Here is a 20,990-nt window from a genome sequence, read left to right on the forward strand (position 1 = left end):
GTCCAAGACTAAAACTAAGTCGTTTTGAGCTAGACCTGTTTTTATAACAAATAAGGCACAAAAGGGAGCCATAAATGACCAGATGATCACTGGAGTGAATCAGGGGTGACTTCCCCTTACTCCCCCAGTGGTCACTAACTCCCTCCCACTCCCAAAATGTGATTCAAGACATTACTTGCCAGTCTCTATGCCAACCTCAGATGTTATACTCAGGTCCAATAGAACAGCATACAGGTCCCTGGAATAGTCCAGTGGTGGGTGCAGTGCACTGCAGACAGGTGGACCCAGGCCCATACCTCTCTAAACCTGTTACACTTGTGGAGGAATCTGTGAACCCTCCAAAACTCACCAGAAACCCACAGTACCCACATATAGGTGCCCCCTTCATCCATAAGGGATATGGTAGTGGTGTAAAGTTGGGGGTAGTGAGTTTTGGGTGGGCTTTTGGGGGCTCAGTAGAAAAGATAAGGGAGAAATGATGAGATGTGTACTTGGGTGCATTTTATGAAGTCCACTGCAGTGCCCCCTAGGGTGTCTTATTGCTTTCCTGGGATGTCTGGGGGACCAGTCTACTAAAAATGTTGGCTCCTCCTACATCCCAATGGCTTGATTTTGTGCGTTTTGCACTTGGATGTTTTTGGTTTGAAAATGGACCAAAAAAACAAAACGTCTAAATCACAAAAACTTGCATTTTCAAAAACAAAAGATAGACGTTTTTCTTTTTTGAAAATGACCTTCTTTCCTATTCAGATTTTGGGCGTTTTTTGCAAAACGTCCAAAGTCGGACTTAGACATTATATCGAAAATGCCCCTCTATGTAAAGTAATGAGACATTATATTACTCATATATGGAAAAAGTAATGATTAGAGTTATTTCATTAGATTTGCACGAAAGTAATCGTTACAATTACTTGTTGCTGTTAAAAGTAATATATTACCAGCAATATGTTACTTAGGAATATATCACTGCCAACACTGCATATATGCCTATATTCTGATTATTTACATGTATTCTTGACACCTTAAAATAGGCACCTATTGAGGTAGATATTGATGACAATTATGCAGTCAGCAGTGGGGCCAACCATGTAATTGCTTTTTTGTAAAATATATCCAGGCTACTTTAGTGGCTAACGTTGGACATATAAATCATTATTCTTCCAGCTCTAGAAAGTTTTCTTGTCATGATTCTCTCAATTCAATATTTTGTAATGATTCTGTGTATGATTTAATTTATTATTTGTATTTAGAACTTTATGTATGTTTGGATATTGTATGTGTTTTTATATTGTAAGCTGCCTAGTGGTAGGCAGGGAATACATTTTTAAAAAATAAATAATACATACATTGGTAAGAAAGGAATCAGGATTTGGGATATTTTGCAGGCAGCACCACTTAGACATCTAACAGATTGCACTGCTGAATGTAGGAATAATTCGAAAACAGCTAGATTATATATTTCAAATTATGGGGCCCTTTCATTAAACAGTGGTAATGGGCTTATCATGTCCTAAAGTGGGATGTTTTTACTGCAGCAGTAAAAAAAAAAAAAAGGGGGGGTATTTAGGAGTCGCTAAATGTCCCTGTGTTAATTGCACATCAACCAGTTAGCAAATGGTAATATGAGCGCATTAGCTGGTTAGCACTTCCATGCCCACTCTCTGCCCATGACACAGTCCCTCAAAAAATAATGAATAAAATTGTATACTGTAATGTCACACTGTTAATCCGGACGTGAGCCCTTGAGTCCAGGCCGAGGCCTAGTATAGGATTTTGGCCAAGGCCTAGGGTAGACTGAACAGGCCCTACACACCACCCCAGCTACCAAGCCCTGCACACTCACAACAGCCAACAGGTACCACCAGAAAGTGGGAGATAGATCATTGAGGTGGGCCTCATGGCCGATCGGGAACCCACTCACACAGAGACCAAGCAAGCGGGCCTCACGGCCGACCAAGAACTGAGTCACACTCTGGGAAGGGAAAAAAAAACAACAAGGGTTCCACAAGGAACTGGGCCACAAGCAATGCACACAATGCAGGGTAGAGCCACAAAGGAAAGGATGAGAGGAAGAAGCCTCTAAAGGTATACAAGGCTGTGCCACAGGCAAACAAGAATACAGGAAGCCCCAAAAAGAAACACTCTAGGCTTATACAACACAGCACTCAAGGAAAAAGGAAACCAACTATAGAAATACACTCTAGGCTGAACCACTCAGCACACAAAGGAACTAGGCTGTACCTAGAGCATACAACAATACTTGGAGCCCCCACAAGGGAACACACTAGGCTGATTATATAGTATACAAAGGGAAAGGGAGAACTACCTAAGGAATACACACTAGGCTGAACCATTCAGCATACAAGGGAACTAGGCTGTACCTACAGCATACAATGATACCGGGAGCCCCCACAAGGGAATACACTAGGCTGACTATACAGTATACAAAGGAAAAGGGAGAACTACCTGAGGAATACACAAAGCTGGCCCCACAACCCCCCCCAAGGGAAAAAAATGGAACTGCTGAAGGGAAAAAAAACAGGGCAGAGCTACTCAACAGACAAAGATAAAGGGGAGAGTAAGCAAACAGAGGAAGCTGCCTTGACACATACAGACCAGAAAAGGAACGCTGCTCCCCATACACAGGAGACAGCTACAGCAAACAAAGAGAACTAAATCAAACAAACAAGAGCAAAATACAAGGCCAGGGAGCAGAGCAGAAGCTCAGCACAACAAAGGGAACACCAAGGGAGAGAAAGTTAAACAAACAAACTGAAACGACTCAAGGCACAAGCTTACCCCAGACAACACTATGTTATAGCAGGAGAAAGCAAACCAGGTGTGGGGAGTGAGGCAATCAGGCTCATGCTGGGAATAGCCATCACACACACACATACACACACACACACACACAGAATAAGCAAGCACGAGGAGAAAGGCTAAACTCCAACGTGAACACAAGCGCCCAAGCACAGGCTGGCTTCAGCAAAGCAATCAGAGCAATCAATGCCAAAGCAATGATTGCATGGGAAAGGCAGGCTTAAATGGATCAGGCTTCTGACATCTGCTGGCTCAACTCCTGATAAGCCAATCAGGAGTGAGTCCCAAACATTCCCCTGCCTATTAAGCAGAATTGTAACATACACCAAGGTGTGTCAAGGTGTGTATTGCCAGGTCTGCTCCCTCTTACACTTCCTTTTGAAGGAGTCAGGAAAAATCCCCTTGACCCAGATCCTGCTCCATTCCAGGATTTCCAACTCTCCAGTTTAGATATTCACACAGCAACCAGGTTCCAAAACATAAAGGATTTCTATTCAGACAAACAATTAGATTCCATAAGCAAAGTTCAGTCTCCAAAACACATCACAAGTCCCCCTGACATGCTGTTCAGGATTCAAAGAAAAAATAAACCCAAAAGAATTCATGCAAACAAAGAAACAAACAAAAAACACAGGAAGGGTTTTACTTTTCTTCCTTAACCATGCTTGAAGTTTGAATCCATAGCAGTTCATAAGTTTCTCATAATCTGAACCAGCATTTCCAGGACACAGCCTAAAGCTGTGCCCTTAATGAACCTCTCTCTGATAGGAGATTTCCCAACCTGATCAGAACCATAGCCTAGGACTGCCCCACAAAAGTCTCGCACCTTCAACATGGCTGACCCAGACCCCCCTCTCTCACTTCAGGCTGGTCAGTCCCTGTCACATGACAGCATTTCCCCAGTGAGGACCGAATATCAGTTCTTTCTCCCAGCCGCAGGCTAGGACCACTCAGGAACAATCTCTGCACCCTTCACATGGCTGAACAGTCACAGGCCAGGACTGCCCCATGAACTGTCTCTGCATGCTTCACATGGCTGACCTTGACCCCCTTTCATTCTCTTAAGGCATGTCAGTCCATGTCTCATACCAGCATTTCCCAGGTGAGGACCAGACACCAATTCTTTCCCTTCTCTCACTAACCAGGTACTGCATTAACTTTAGGGTCCTCTTCACCTGGGTTAGGTAGCCCGTTTATTCCTTGCAGCCAGTTCTCTGTGAGGAAGGTCTCTCCTTCCCTCAGGCAGGTTGCTCTCCTTCTCCTGTCTCCTTCACAGCAGGCTTTTTCCCTTGGCATCTTCCCCAAGAGAAATGGCCACACCCGTTTGCAAGCCTCACTTTGGTTTCCAGGGTCTACTGCTTACTGAGTCAGGAGCATAGGCTGGATTTAAGTCCTGGCATGTCTCTAAGGACTGACTCCTTTTCCTCCAGGAAAGCACCACGGGTGTGAAGCGCCTCCCTTCTTGTGGCCATGCCAGGTTTACTCCCTTCCGGGTTTCTGTGTCTCTCCCGAGAAAGACATCACTAAGCACTACTTGGAAGGGTTTAGAACCTGGGGGATGAGCCCTCTCGATAATTCTGCTTGCCCCTTTCCTACTTTAAGCCTTCCAGGGATGCCCAGCCAGCTATCCAGGTAAATTGTTCTTCCTTTATATTAGTATATTTAGGGGCAATAAGATATGAAAAGAACAGGGAGACCAGGAGAGTGTCTCATATATCACATTACGCAATTATCATACACAAATAGGGAAATTACAACAGGATGCTTTAGCACTTCCTGTGGCAAGCCTTTTTCAGCATGCTAAGCCAGCATTAGGGCTTAGTGCGCCTTAGTAAAAAGCCGCTTATATGTGCGCAGGACAAACTCATTTCCATTGGTTTGTATTTTTAACTGATATTGGACTTTTTTTTGTGTGTTATATACCTTTGTTTAAAAAAAATGTTAATGGAAATTTTTTAAGTGCACCACTATGTGCACCAAGTGTAATTTGTAGGGTAACATGGGTTAAATTGATTTGATACACACTAAAGGGCCCTTGTTCTATGTGGCAGCCAAAATTTGACTTATTGAGTGTTAATGCTGGACTTTCCTGTGCGCTAAGCCCAGATTAACCACAGCAATATATGAAGGATTTTTTTTGCAGGTCCCAAATTAATTTTTCCGTTACCTTGGAGGACTTGCGAAATAATAATGTGGGAGCACTTATCATCTCACATATATATAGTGCACCTAGCAATCTGCTCCAAAATCCAAGGGTATTCTGTAACAATGTGTGTGTAACTTCATTGGCTTAATAAGCCAATCAGCATTGTTAACAGCACTTAACAAGCAATAATAGACACTAATTGGCAATAATTTGAATTTACGCGCAGAAATCCCTAAGCATATTCTGTAATGCACTTTGCCTAAAGTTTAATGTATGCAGGCAAAAAGGAGCATGGTTATGGGTGGGGAAATGGGCTTTTTGTGGGCATTCCATCATTTACACACGTTATTATAGAATTTGGCTATCTGCATCTATATCTACACGCCGGGATTTACGCCACATTTTCATTGGTGTAAATGGAGGGGCATAGTTTTAGGCACTAGGATATCAAGCATATTCTATATACTGCACCTAAATCTAGGCACTGCTTATAGAATACACTTTGGAAGGTTTTCCATGCGGATTTTCTAGGCGCCTTATATAGAATTTGGCCCTATCCCATTCCCCACCTATGCCACACTCTTCCCATGTTTTGTATTAGGCTGTTTCCCCATGTTAAGCAATGTTGGCACTTAACATAGATTTGTAAAGGGGCAACTAATTTTTTTTAAAAGCATGCTAACAAAATGAATGCATACTTACAAATGCACATCCTTAGTACTGACTTAAAAGGTACATTATCTAAACAGCATTTTCCATGTGTATTATTCTCTTACCCTCTCTAATTATTTTTCTTTTCCTTCATAGGATTTTACTGATTCTTATTTCACAATGGGCGCCCTCATCTCAGCAAATGCTTCATTCACTTTTGACCTTTACAAACAACTGAATAAAACTAGAAAGGATCAAAATGTCTTTATTTGTCCTCTGGGAATCTCATCTACATTAGCCACAGTGTTAATAGGAGCCAAAGGAAATACAGCAGCCCAGATGGAAAAGGTATGGTAAATCTGAACTAAATAAATTGGGCCCGATATGCAGCTGGCAGCGAGCTGTCTGCTGCCGGCATTAAACCCAGATATTCAATGCAGGGCCATATTCGGTAACTGGCATTGAATACCTGGGTTTATTTTGACCACCAAAAAGTTAACCAGCTGTGCCAATATTCAGCGCTAGCTTGTTAACATTTTAGCAGTTAAACATAGGCTTGCTACTTAAGTGGCCTATTTTGACTGATCAACATATCCAGTTTGGCACTGTCACACGATATAGCTGGTTAGTGGCTATCCACTACTGGGATATTCAGCAGGAGATAACCAGTTATCTCCTGCTGAATATCCACAGTTAGGCACTTAAACCCTATTTAACCAGCCAGGAGCTTTTCTTGACCATTTAAGTAGTTTTAAATTTTTTTTGGGGGGGGGGGGGGTGGTGGTTAATATCAATACCTGAAGTTTTCTTTTAGTAAAAGATTTAATGAGAAGTTTTCAAGTTCATCAATCATTTGTTTTTCAGGATATTCACAATGAGGGCTCCTGAAATGTATCTGCAGATATGTTTATGTTTATTAAACCATGTGGAGGTTCATTTTCAAAACACGCGATTTCATATGTTACGCTTTAACTGTGTAAGTCTATATGCTTTGAAAATGAGCACTTTGATATACTGCTTAGCTAATCAAAAAAATCAAAGCAATTTACAATAAAACTTAGAATCACAAAAACAAATTAGAAAGACACTCCAGTTTAAGATAGTAAAGTCTACCATTCAATCTAAAGAATTAAGCTAAAAACAGCACCTCATTCTAAGCAGACATTTCCAGAAGAAATCAGCTTTCATCACTCTGCAAAGTTATATGACAGCTTTAAAAAATATGTTTTCAGTTGAACCTTGAGTAATGTAATGTGGTAGCCATGTTAGTCCACTTTTAAAGTTAATAAAAAAGTGAGTGGAGGAGTGGCCTAGTGGTGGACTTTGGTCCTGCGGAACTGAGTTCAATTCCTACTTCAGGCACAGGCAGCTTCTTGTGACTCTGGGCAAGTCACTTAACCCTCCTTTGCCCCAGGTACAAATAAGTACCTGTATACAATATGTAAGCCACATTGAGCCTGCCATGAGTGGGAAAACACAGGGTACAAATGTAACAAAAAAAAATAGAAATAAATCAAAACATAGAAAATAAGATGATTCCTTTTTTATTGGACTAACAATACATTTTTTTATTAGCTTTTGAAAGTAACTCATCTTCTTCAGATTGAATTTTTTTATATACATAGACTACACTAAGAAGGTACATATACTATGTATTGTGACACATGTGAGGGGTTATGTAGATCCAGGAACCGGAACTTCGGACCGGGGCACTGGAGAGACAGGCGTGGATGGAAACAATGGAGGGACTACCAGTCCTAGCATCCTGGGGAAGGATCACCTGAATGCTCACAAAAGGCTAGCCAGCGCTGCAATGCCTCAGGCTCCCAGAGGAGGCCACTAGACTCCCTCAGAGAAGGTGAACCAGACTACAACTCCCAGGTTCCTAGGGGAGATGAACCGGAAGCCTTTGAGCGAGCTCAGGATAAAGATTGGGAGCAGCTGGAGAGGAGAGAGAGGCAGGTGGAACCTATGGAGTGGCTGCCTGAGGAGGTAATTGCAGAGGTCAAAGATGTTGGTAGAGGGGCGGGGGTGGAGCCCATGGATATTTCTGCTTTAGCCCAGGTAAAAAGGGGGCAGTCTAAGGGCCTGCTAGCAACCCTGATGAACCACTTAATGCAATAGATTGAGAAGAAGGCCCAGAGGAGTATTTGAGCAGGTTCCCTGGAGAGGTAGCTTTCACCTGGCCTTGAGCTCAAGCGTGACCTTGGGGAGGATACCAGGAGTTATTGGCTGGTATGAATGGGATGGGGTCCCCTTTCCTCAGGTTGTTCTGAGGGGAGGGTTTTCTTGGTTTGAGTGGGTAGCGCAAAGCGGAACATTTTTGCTGAATGAACTTTGAGGGAACTTTTTGGTGAAAGAACTCTGGGATTTTTGTGAATTAACTTTTTGGTGAAAGAACTCTGGGGATTTTTTTGCTGAATGAACTTTGGGAACTTTTATTTTTTTGGCCGGGCAAAGTGTTGGAACTTTTTGCCTGGGGTTAAAGGACTTGGACTGTGGGGCTGAGGACTACGTTTGGGCCTGGTGGAAAGAGTTTGTTTTGTTTTTCTTTTCTGTTGTAAAGTGGAAACTGGAAGCGTGCTGTGGCTAGGTACCAAGCCCGGGGAGGCATATAGCCCAGGGAAGAGACTGCTCGCAATAAAATACAAGAATTTATCTGACTGGTTTGCTGCTGTTAAATTGCCAAGTAATCAAGTATTGCCTAGAGAACCTGGCATGGACTTGTGCCCCAGCCTGGGGTGGACAAAGTACAGCCTAGCGGCGTGGGAAGTGCTCACAGTATATATGTTAGATGTGAGCACTTTCACCAGCCATAGAGCTGGTGTAAATGCTGATGCCTAGATCTGGGAGATATGGATGTAACTATCGTATTCTATAAGTTATGCAAATAAGTGCAAAACTACACTCTATCGAAAATATTTGTGTAGTTACAGAATAGTACATAGTAGATTGTTTTCACTTATATGCATATGTGAATATATACGCAGGTAAATAACGAATACTGGCATCTAAATTTAGGTGGCTCCTTATATAATTCCCCATAGTGCCAGCCCAGAATACTGCGACCCTTTTGATTTTTGGAATTTCTAAATATGAGCATATCACTCCAATTTTATTATGGTTACATTGGTTACCAGTATAGGCTTGTTCAATCTGCAAATTATATATACTAACCTACCATATTTTGCATGGTTTATCACCTATTATATGAATGGTCTGGTTAATCTATCAGCTTGAAATGCTTTTCATGCTGTAAGAGACTATTTAAAGTTGTATTTTCCATCCTGTAAGAAAGTAGTATACAAATTTGTACATTCATCCTGTTTTACTTATCAAATGACAAGGTGGACCTCTCTCCCAATAGAAATATGATCTCAAGGCAGTTTTGTCATTTTTCGTGCACAAAACAAACAGCTTCATACAAGACACCACAGACTTTCTGAATAAATTGAAAAATATCAAGCAATTACCACCAAATACCCTTCTTGTCACGATGGATGTAGAATCACTATACAGCAACATTCCCCATGCGGATGGCATAGCTGCATGTGGGAGACTCCTAAAAACATCCACACTGGACCATCAACACTCACCAGAAACTATTACAAAATTAATCAAATTTAATTTAACTCACAACTACTTCTGCTTTAACAATGATATCTATGTACAAATAATGGGCACTGCGATGGGCACCAGGACAGCACCCCAATATGCCAACCTTTTTATGGCTGAGCTGGAAGAGACATTTCTGAACACATACCAGACCAAACCTCTAAAATACTACTGGTACATCGATGACATTTTTATGATTTAGATGGAGGGGGAAGAAACTCTGAAACAATTTTACTATTCCTTCAATACATACCATCCTACAATCAGATTCAAAATTGACTACTCCCCAGAAAAAGTCAATTTTTTGGACACCACGGTCTCAATCAGTGATAGCTATATACAAACATCTATATACTGTACAAGAAACCCACAGACAGATGTAGCTACCGCCACAACTCCAGCTTCCACCCTTCACATACAAAGAGATCCATTATTTAAAGCCAAGCCACAAGATACCACCATATCTGCTCTGACCCAAGGGACAGACATCTTGAAATCCTGACTGCATCCTTCGAACGGAAAGGCTACAACCCCAAAATAATCTCCCAAAATATTGCCTCCTCCCTCAGAACACCCAGGCAAAAACCTGCTACAGTACAAAGAAAAAAAAAGCCACAGACAGAATCCCCCTTATAGTGACATACAACCCAGAGCTGGAAAAATTAAGAAAAATCATAAAAGATCTTCAGCCTGTACTCCAAGAGGATGAATTACTGAAAGAGATATTCCCAGCCCCACCAATGCTGGCCTTCCGACAGCCACCCAACTTAAAACACAAGCTAATCAGAAGTAAACTCCCAACACAGACTGAAAAAGAAGAGAAGGGCACACATCCCTGCAATATACCCAGCTGCAAGCTATGCCAAAACATTTGACAGGACCCCACAGTCATTCACAAAGGAAATATTCAACATAAAGGAATCTTTCACTTGCTCATCTTCCAATGTGGTATATATCATTCAGTGTAAAAAATGTAACAAAGGATGCTATATTGGAGAAACAGGCCAAATGCTAAAGACAAGATTTAATTTACTAGACATCACATGAAGAATGTTGGTGCCTGCCAGGTTCCCACCCCTGTGGGGCAGCACTTTACAAAACCAGATCACTGTACTAATAATTTCATAGTAAGAATCCTGAAAGGTAACTTTAAAACAATACAGGAATGTAAGACCTTTGAAGTCAGAATGATTGAATATTTTGACACCCAACAGACAGGACTTAACAGGGATCTGGCTTTTCTAGCCCATTATAAACCATAAAGGTGTATTGCTCTTTTTATCACCCTCCTCTCACCTATCCACCCCATCTTGTTAGACTATCATTGAAATGCTTTGCTGTTCCCATGCATACCTCCTACCCACCTCCATCCTGTTAGATTGTCAATGAAATGCTTGGATGTTTCACTTATATATACTGTCATCTACCACATTTGCTCATTTCTGATCTGATGAAGAAGGGCAACCTTCGAAAGCTAATCAAGAAATGTATTAAGGTATGTCCAATAAAAAAGGTATCATCTTATTTTCTTTTCCATGTTTTATTTTGTTTGATTTCTATTCATTACCTTTAAAAGTGGACTAACACGGCTACCATACCTCTTGTAAAATGTTACAAACATTGTTAAGAAATTTGTATCTAACTGTTAGAAATTATCTATACTCTGATGTTTTGTAATTTCTGGTTTTGTTGTACTTTATTTTGATATGTATGTTAGTCACATTGAAGGTATATGTGGGGTATAAGTGTCAAAATAAAGTAAAGTAAAATTCATGGATAGGAGACATGTATTTAGTGGCAGCTGCCAAACATATTAAGTCCCTTAGAATTATGGCTCATAGAATGTTTACACAGGACTAGATGGAAGCAGTGGCATATGCATTCAAGGTGCATACATTGCATATGGATTCCCTATCAGTCCCTTCCTTCTTCTTCCTGCTGCATCTCTCCCTTCCCTTCCTGGCCCCGCAAAGCTCTCATAATTCCCTCCCTCCCCCTGCTCCCTCCCATGCCTTAAAATTACCTCCAGTCTTCACCCAGGCAGTGCCAGCTGCCTGTACCAGGGCTTTATGTCTGAACTATCCTGCTCCTTTTTATGCAACTTCGTGTTTGCTGAAGGGCAGGATGGTTCAGAGAGAAAGCCAGGTGCAGGTTGCAGAGAGCCTATGAGTGCCGGTGTCGCTGCCCGGGTGAAGACTGGAAGTGATCTTAAGTACGGGATGGTGGGGGAGCAGTGGCACGAGACTCTATCATGTTCAAAGTTCCTAGTTATGCCACTGGATGGGAGGGGCCAAGATGGCAACTGATTATGATGTGGCAGCATGAGTTCTATTGCTCACAGTGTTTGTTACATTTAGGCATGGGGAATAGGAAGAAGATGAAAAGGAAATGTCTCTCCATGCTGAAGGCATATCAGGCTCCACCGGCCTTAGAGTTAATCTTTGAGTGAAATAAATATTTCCTCCTATTTGTTTTAAAAGTATTTCCATGTAATTTCATTGAGTGTCCCCTAGTCTTTGTACTTTTTGAATGAGTGAAAATTCGATTCACTTTTACCCGTTTTACATCACTAAGGATTTTATAGACCTTAATCATATCCCTCCTCAGCCATCTCTTTTCCAAGCTCAAGAGCCCTAACCTCTTTAGCCTTTCCTCATATGAGTTCCATCCCCATTATCATTTTGGTTGCTCTTCTTTGAACCTTTTTTAATTCCACTATATCTTTTTTGAGATATGGTGACCAGAATTGAACACAATACTCAAGGTGAGATTGCTTCATAGAGCAATACAGAGGCATTATAATATTCTTGGTCTTATTTACAATGTCTTTCCTAATAATTTCAAGCATCTTGTTTACTTTTCTTGGCAACCAACACACACTGGGCAAAAGATTTCAGTGTATTGTCTATAATGACTTCTAGATTTTTTTCTTGGGTGCTGACTCCCAAGATAGACCCTAGCATCAGGAAACTATGATTTGGATTATTCTTCCCAATGTGCATCACTTTGCATTTGTCCACATTAAATTTCATCTGCATGAGGATGCACAGTTTTCCAGTTTCCTAAAGTCTTCCTGCAATTTTTCAGTCTTACTGTGTTTTGACAACTTTGAATAGTTTTGTGTCATCTGCAAATTTAATCATCTCACTTGCTGTTCTAATTTCCAGATCATTTATAAACATGTTAAATAGCACCGGTCCCAGTATTGATCCCTGTGGCACTTGACTATTCACCCTCCTTCACTGAGAAAATGGCCATTTTATCCTACCCTCTGCTTTCTGTCCAATAACCAATTCCTAATCCACAAAAGGGTATTGCCTTCTATCTCATGAGTCTTTAATTTCTGCAGGATTTTCTAATGGGGAGCTTTGTCAGAAGCTTTCTGAAAATCTAGTTATACTACATCCACAGACTCACCTTTTTCAATATGTTTATTCAAACCTTCAAAGAAATGAAGCAAATTAGTTATCCCTTGGTTGAACCCATGCTGACTCTGTCCCATTAAACCATGTTTGTCTATGCATTCCGTAATTTATTCTTTATAATAGTTTCCACTATTTTGCCTGGCACTGAAGTCAGGCTTACTGGTCTATAATTTCCTGGAACACACCAAGAACCCTTTAAAAAAAAAATCAGCGTTATATTGTTCACCTTCAATCTTCAGTAACAGGGTCTCCCCACTTTTGGTCTATCTCCCATTTTAGCCAGAAGCTAAGACCATTCACCAAAGATGGATACAGAACCAGAACTTCACAGTGAATTCCCAACCACACCCCTAAACTCGTAGGAACAGATTTTTAATTCCCTTATTTTGGTCTAGCTCTCACCATTCAGTGCATCATTTATCCCACAAACCTTATTCTCTTCTGTGTTGAAATGCTCCCAGCATTCTGCATCTCTGTCTCCATTTACATGCAGGCAGAGCTTTGGGATCCATCCCCCTCCTTGAAATGTAACAATGTTAAACAGCTACAATCCTGTGCAGCTCTACTAAGACAAGCAAACTGACAATACACCTTAGAAATAATAAGCCTGTTTGTGTTTTATAAGCATTTCACCAAGCTTATTTACCTGTCCTTATTCTCAATTAAACCACCTACAGGGAGGGTTTCGTTAATTTTATTAATTAATTATTTTTATTTTCTGATGTCAAATAATGTAGTATGATTATGTGTTTAGAAAATATTTTAAAATTAAATACAAATTACATTAAAAAAATTACATTACATTACATTAAAAAAATTACATTAAAAAAAATAAACACACATGCCCAGATGGAATTGCTCTTGAATCAGTACATTGAAGGGTAACACCAGATTCATGGATCTAGAATTTGATAACTAATGCCATACAAAATACAGAATAGTGCATTTTAATAAGTAGTGACCTTTGTGTTACAAGAAAATAACATAATTTATATTTATTATCTTTATATTTTCAACTACAGGTGCTTCACTTTGATGAAATTTCAGAAGCTGCAGAAACTGGAGCTAGAAATACATGTAGACAAAAAGTTGATGTGCATACCTCTAATCCGGTACTGTAATTTTAAGAAATATTACATTTGGGTCCAAAACGCATTTCAAATTACCCAAGCATAGAAGGTTCAACTAATTTATGTACAATCATGGGGGGTCCGACTCCTGGCACGGACAGGAGCAGCGCAGGAGAGGACATTGCGAGGGAGCAAACAGAAAGGTACAGGGGTGGCAGCCCGAGTGTGGGGGAGCGGGGGCACAGCAGCCCAGGTGGGGGATGGCATGTGCAGCTGTCCAGTCCTGCCCCGGGCCCGGCTGTGTCTCTCGGTGGCCCACTCTTGGCAGCCCTGAGACCACCTAACGGTTTATTCTCTTGCAAGAGAAATCAGCAGTTCATCATTCTTTCCCAACATTTCCTGTAATGTTTTGGTTAATATGAAGGGGACCAGACTTACATATCATGTGAATGTACAGAATACCTACACTTTTTTACTGCTAGTATTCAGTTATGTATGCAAGTGGCTGCAAAGCGACTAAGCGCTAATCTGTAAGGATATGCATAACTCGCACAGCATGTAAATACATGAAGAGCCTTCCCATGGATGAAGCATGGTGGGGCTTCCATTTGCTTGCACAGAATATTGTAATTTGCATTCTTCCATGCTGTGTTTACAGGATCACAGTTACACCAGGTCTATGGTTGGTGTAACTGCAGATGTTTAAATGTTAGGCATGCTGATGCTAGGTTACACTAGTATTCTAAACAGAATCTGGGCACCAATATACTATCATTAAAAATAGCTTTCAAGGCACCTAAAAGGGGGAACTGAGTTATAGGATTGTCCCATAGGGCCTAAATACTTAACTGACTCTGGGGCTTATTTTCAAAAGAGAAAAAAGTCTCAAAAATGGCATAAAGTGGCATTTGGACATGTTTCTCTGAAAAATATCTTAATCATGGTTTTTGAAACTCGGATTTGAGACGTTTTTCTCTGCAGTGCGTCCAAATCACAAGGGGGCATGCTGGGGCGGGATTGGGTGTTCCTAAAACTTAGACATTTTTCTTCCCTAATGGAGCAAAGCAAAAATGTTCCGGGCTATAAGTTACACATTTTGGATTAGAGCTGTTACAATCACACCTAAGTCACAAAAAGGTGCCCTAAATGAGATGACCACTGGAGAGATTAAGGCATGACCCCCTTCTTATTTCTCCAGTAGTTACTGACCACCTCCCACCCCCAAAGATGTGAAAGAAACAGTACATGCCAGCCTCTATGACAGCTTCAGATGTTGTGGCTAGTCCTATAAGAGTAGCAAGCAGGTCCCTGAAGTAGCCTAGTGGTTGGTGTCGTGTACTATAGAGAAGGGAACTCGGGCCCATAACCCACTCTAATTGTTGCTGAGCCCTCACTCCAAAACCCACCAAAAATCTGATGCATCTACAAATAGGTGGCACTTGGAGAGATAAGGGCTGTTGTGGTGGTATAATGTAGAGTACAGTAGGTTTTTGGTGGATTTTGGAAGGCTCAGCATAAAATATAAGGGGGTATTGATGAGATGTGTACCTGGGACCACTGCAGTGCTTCCTAGGGTGCCCCACTGCTTTACTGAGATGTCTGTGTGCAACAAAAGAAAAGCACAACAGGGCCTTCAGGACTGGAATGTCTGTGTGGACAGTCTACTAAGAATGCTGCCCCTCCCCCATATATCCCAATGGCTTGATTTTGTGCATTTTTCCCTTGGGCATTTTTTATATAATGGTCCTAAAAGATAGACACACTGAGCACAAAAACATCTAGTAAATGGTCATCCTATATAATAATTCTCACCTCCAACGTTCTGTGCCTGGGACCATGGCTCCCTAGGCTGGAGGTGGTCTGCTAGGCAGACACGCACTGATGTCACTGACGTCATGACAGCTGATTCCAAGGCAAGTTTCTCTGCATGCGTCTGACGTCAGACGCTTGCAGAGGAACTTCCAGAGAAGATGATTGAGGAAGCAACGCGAAGGGCACAACAACACTTCGGCTGTCAGCACAGGTAGTCCACAATGGCGGCGGCGGGGGGGGGGGGCGGTTTTCGGCGGTCCGGGGGGGGGGGGTTTGACAGGTTCGCGGAAGGGGGGGGGGGGGGTCGAGGAGGCCTGCCTTCAGAAACGGGCCTTTCTTACTAGTTTTCTAAATAAAAAGTTGAACATTTTTCTGGTTTGAAAATGGCCATGTTTGTAGAGAGAGGACGAGAGGCTTTGGGGCTTGGAAGGCGTTTGGAGGAGAGACTTTTGCTTGTGACATCACCAACCTCACCTGTCTCCCCTGGTACATCTGCTGGACTCACCAAGGCATTGTGAGAGAGGGCAAGAGGCTTTGGGGCTTGGAAGGTGTTTGGGGGAGAGACTTTTGATTGTGATATTGCTGACCCCACCTTTCCCAGTACATCTGCTGGAAATGCCAAGGTGGGTGTCCATTGATGCACAACCATTAGGGCATGACCAAAGGAGCACATCCCTTTGAAGACCCTCAAAGTGGATTGAAGCCTTGGGATTTTATTGGAGGTTGTTTATTATGAAGTGAAAGAATAAACCAGGGGCGTAGCCAGACAAAAGATTTTGGGTGGGCCTAGGCAAGAAGTGGGTGGGCACCAAGTGTTCTCCCTCCCTCACCACCACGAAAAAAATATCTCAGCTGGTGGGAAAACACTTCTTTCCACCTTGGCCGTCTGCAGCAGGCATATGCTAAAAACTGAGCATGTGCAGGTGCCAGTATCATGGAGAGTAGCGTTTTCGTTACCATCAGGGGGAAGTCTTCAGCTGGCGGAGCTTGGGATCCCCACCAGCTACTACTAAACATGTGCTACTGATGAGTGGGCCTGAGCCCTAAATGGCCCACCCAGGCCCACCTGTGGCTACGCCACTGGAATAAACTGAAGGTAAATGCTGTGAAAGCTAGTAAGTCCACCCCTAAAGACAAAGGCCCATAGGATAAACATCTGAAATTGGTCCCACAAACTGTGAGTACGTCTGTGTAGTCATCAGAGGGATCCTCTTTGAGCTCCAATGATAGGACTCCTCCCTTACTGCCCACAAGTAGGCTTCAGGCTGAAACCCTGACTGAAGAGTTGCAGGGGGAAACTGAACGAAACCCTCACCAAGGAACACCAGTTCAACATCTGCCGAAGCTGCAGCTGGTCTTATTTGATCAGACAGATGAGATTCCTGTTGGGACAGTGGTGGAAGGATAAGTGTCTTTGATGGACATTTGGCAGGTGATTTCTAGAACTGAAAGTCTTTTACAAAGGAAGATTGTACAGTTATGTGTTTTTTCTGGTCAGGTGGTAGATAATTTTTGCTTTACAGGATAAGGTCACTAATTTAGAATCTTCAATCTCAGCTATGTAGCCTCAGTTTCAGACCTTACGGGCAGTTAATGCCTCTTCAGTTTAGGCAAACCTGAGTGTTTTGCATAGAATAGAATTGTTGGAAAATTGTTTGTGAATAAATAATTTAAGATTCTGAAATTTTCTCATGACTTATTTGATTTCCCCGGAAATCTTGCTTAAGGAATATTTTGTTGAGGTTTTACATTTGGATCAGATGGAGAGTTTTCCCTATCCTTAAGTGTTTCTATCTTCCTAAGGTAATTAATGAAGCAGATAAAAAAAAAAACCCTTCCACGGTGGAAGGTCAGTTGACAGTGTTTTTAGAAAATTCTTAGAATGTTATTTCTTCATGTGCAACACTGTTAGTGACCTTTACCTCTGAACTAGATAAATTGAAGATATTGAAATTATACTTCAAGGTTAAACATGTGCAGTTTTGTGGGCAAGTGATACAGATCATTCCAGATGTTGTACAGTCCACTCAGCAAAGGAGAACATTTTTTTCTTAATTTAAAACCCAAGATTTTGGACAACTTTACCTGGTCCTGTTTTTCTTACGACCAAGGCACAAAAAGGTGCCTGAACTGAGCGGAGAGAATCAGGGATGACCTCTCCTTAATCCCCCAGTGGTCACTAACCCCCTCCCGCCTTCAAAAAACAGCTTTAAAAATATTACGTGCCAGCCTCTATGCCAGCCTCAAATGTCTACTCAAGTCCATCGCAGTAGTATGCCGGTCCCTGGAGCAGTTTTAGTGGCTGCAGTGCACTTCAGGCAGGCGGACCCAGGCCCATCCCCCCCTCTACCTGTTCCTCTTGTGGTGGTAAATGTGAGCCCTCCAAAACTCACCAGAAACCCACTGTACCCACATCTAGGTGCCCCTTTTCACTCGTAAGGGCTATGGTAGTGGTGTGCAGTTGTGGGTAGTGGGTTTTGGGGGGGGGGCTCAACACACAAGGTAAGGGAGCTATGTACCTTGGACCTTTTTCTGAAGCCCACTGCAGTGCCCCCTAGGGTGCCAGGTTGGTGTCCTGGCATGTCAGGGGGACCAGTGTACTATGAATGCTGGCTCCACCCATGACCAAAGGGCTTGGATTTGGTCATTTCTGAGATGGGCTTCCTTGGTTTCCATTATCGCCGAAAATCAGAAATGACCAAGTTTAGGGACGACCATCTCTAAGGATGACTTAAATGTCAAGATTTGGGCGTCACCGACCGTATTATCGAAATGAAAGATGGCCACCCATCTTGTTTCAATAATATGGGTTTCCCCGCCCCTTCGTGGGGACGTTTTGCAAGGACGTCCTCAGCAAAACTTGGGTTTCCCTTTCGATTATGCCCCTCCACGTGTGCCCAATGTGCGTTAATTTTGAGTTACCGCCCGGCTACTGCATGACCCTTGCGGTAATTTCATTTTTGATGCACATCTGCTACGCACACCAGAAAATAATTTTTATTTTCTAGTGTGCGGCAAAAAACGGGCGGTAATCGTCATTCTATGCGTGCAGATGATTACCACACAGTTACCACATGAGACCTTACTGCTAAGTAAGTGGCTGGCAGTAAGGTCTCTGACCCAAAATGGGCACACAGCAAATTTCATTTTGCTGCACATCCAATTTCGGTAAAAATAAAAAAATACATTTTTTACAGGTGTGCTGAAAAATGATTCTGTGTATGCCAAAAACACACGTCTACACTATTGCAGGCCATTTTTCAGCATGCCTTAGTAAAAGGGCCCCTCAATGTTTACTATACATGATTAAATATAAATATTAAACATATGCAATATTAGACTGACTTGCTTCACTCTTTTTACAGCTGTGTGGCCAGGGAGATGTTCACTCCAAATTCCATGAACTCCTATGCAATCTACAAAAGAGTGATCCGGCTTGCAAACTGCACATCGTCAACAAGCTTTACGGACAACAAGACTTTCCATGTACAGAAGTAAGCTGTTTGTGACATTACCATAAATTGGACCTACCAACAAAATTTAGTTTTAAAATACTCTATGAAATATATTCTCACACAGTTCAGTATTCAAACTACAGTTACTGGTTTTGTGCTGTGTAATACATACAGCATTATCCCCAAATACTATAAATGGTGTTCAAAACTGAACACGCTGTATTTATGTGCAAAATTTAATTGAGTAAGAAGCCTATTAGCACCAGTAATTGGGTGCTAACAATCATTGGTGTTAATTGGCAAACAATTTGGATTTACGCATGCATCCTGCTACATGCTATTCTATAAAGACAATTTTTTTTAGGGGTCCTTTTACAAAGGTGCACTGAAAAATGGCTTGTAGTGTAGGTGCGGGTTTTGGGCACATGCCAATCCATTTTTCATCACACTTGTAACAAAGGCCTCTTCCCACCCCCCACCCCCCAAAATGGACGTGCAGCAAAATCAAAATTGCCGTGCATCCATTTTGGGTCTGAGACTTTACCGCCAGCCATTGACCTAGTGGTAAAGAATTTGGGCGGTAATGACCTACCCGCATCAGATGCCACTTGGTGCATGTCCGCTATGCTCGCCAGAAATATAAAAATATTTTTCAGTTGTGCGTAGTGGACGCACATCAAAATTGAAATTTTCACAAGGGCCACACAGTAACCAGGCGGTAACTCCAATTTGGCGTGCACTGGGCGCACGTATAGGCACCTATGCGGCTTAGTAAAAGGGGCACTTAGTGTGCAACTGAAAAGGGGTGTAGCCGTGGGAGGAGCATAGTAAGGTCAGGGATGTTCACTAGAGATTCTCAGTAGGGGCGTAGCCAGACTTCGGCGGGAAGGGGGTCCACAGCCCGAGGTGAGGGGGCACATTTTAGCCCCCCCTGGTGCCGCTGACCCCCACCCCCGCCATTGTCGACTGCCACCACCACCACCACCAACTTTGACCCCCCCCTGCCAACGACCCTCTCGACCCCCCCGCTGCCGACCCCCCCCCGCTGCCAACCCTCCCCCGCCGCTGCCGTCGCCTACCTTTGCTATTCTATAAATGGCACCCATCCCAGATCGCTGTATATAGAATAGTGCTCAGTGCTCATGGTTTTTTTGGCACTCAAATTTGAGCATCATTCACTGAATCTATTCCTATATGTATAAATCCACTGTCCTCTAATTCTATAGCCTTAATGCCTAAATATAAGAACCATTTGTCCACTAAGATTGTAGAATAATAGCACTTAGATTCGTGAATGTAACATTTATGAACAGAAGTGCTAGGCACGCACTTAGCTGTATTGTGTAATGTGAGCATGCAAGTTGCCGAAAAAAAAAACGCTAGTCTATAAACCACGCTTAAAGTTAGATGAGGTTTATAGAATGGCGCGTACACCTGGGAATCATGGCTAATTTTAGTCATGCAAAAGACGGCACAGAGAGACTCCAAAGCACAAGACACAATCCAAAGCACAAAAATGAACCAAGAGTCTCCAGTGAACGGGACAAAGTTCTTTAATTGTGCAACGTTGATCAACCACATAGGGCCCCTTTTACTAAGGCGCATAGGCGCCTACATGCATACAATACGCATCAAATTGGAACTACTGCCCAGCTACCGCATGCCCTGGGCGGTAATTCAATTTTGTATGCATGTCCAAAATGTCACAGCACAGGTAATTATGGGTATTCTGAAATCAGAACTTCACTGGCTCCCTATCCATTTCCGAATAAAATTCAAGCTCCTCTTATTGACTTATATGTGCATTCACTCTGCAGCCCCTCACTACCTCTCCACCTTCATCTCTCCCTACACTCCTTCCCAGGAACTCCGTTCACTAGGCAAATCTCTCCTAATTGCACCCTTCTCCTCCATCGCTAGCTCCAGGCTCTGTTCCTTTTGTCTCGCCACACCTTATGCCTGGAATGGGCTTCCTGAGCCGTTATGTCTAGCTCCA

General features: G+C 42.4%; 1 protein-coding gene across 1 annotated transcript in view; it reads left to right on the plus strand.

Annotated features, from left to right (window-relative positions):
* The window catches only part of LOC115458843 (serpin B4-like), a 48,924-nt gene that overhangs the window by 12,770 nt on the left and 15,164 nt on the right, over nucleotides 1–20,990 (plus strand). Inside the window, exons 2-4 of the mRNA XM_030188670.1 lie at nucleotides 5,774–5,965; nucleotides 13,680–13,769; nucleotides 18,905–19,033. Coding sequence (XP_030044530.1) covers nucleotides 5,798–5,965; nucleotides 13,680–13,769; nucleotides 18,905–19,033 — 387 coding nt within the window. The 5' untranslated portion in view covers nucleotides 5,774–5,797. The remainder of the gene's footprint in view (nucleotides 1–5,773; nucleotides 5,966–13,679; nucleotides 13,770–18,904; nucleotides 19,034–20,990) is intronic.

This window comes from Microcaecilia unicolor, unplaced genomic scaffold, assembly GCF_901765095.1.
Source record: "Microcaecilia unicolor unplaced genomic scaffold, aMicUni1.1, whole genome shotgun sequence".
In the NCBI taxonomy this organism is placed as follows: domain Eukaryota; kingdom Metazoa; phylum Chordata; class Amphibia; order Gymnophiona; family Siphonopidae; genus Microcaecilia; species Microcaecilia unicolor.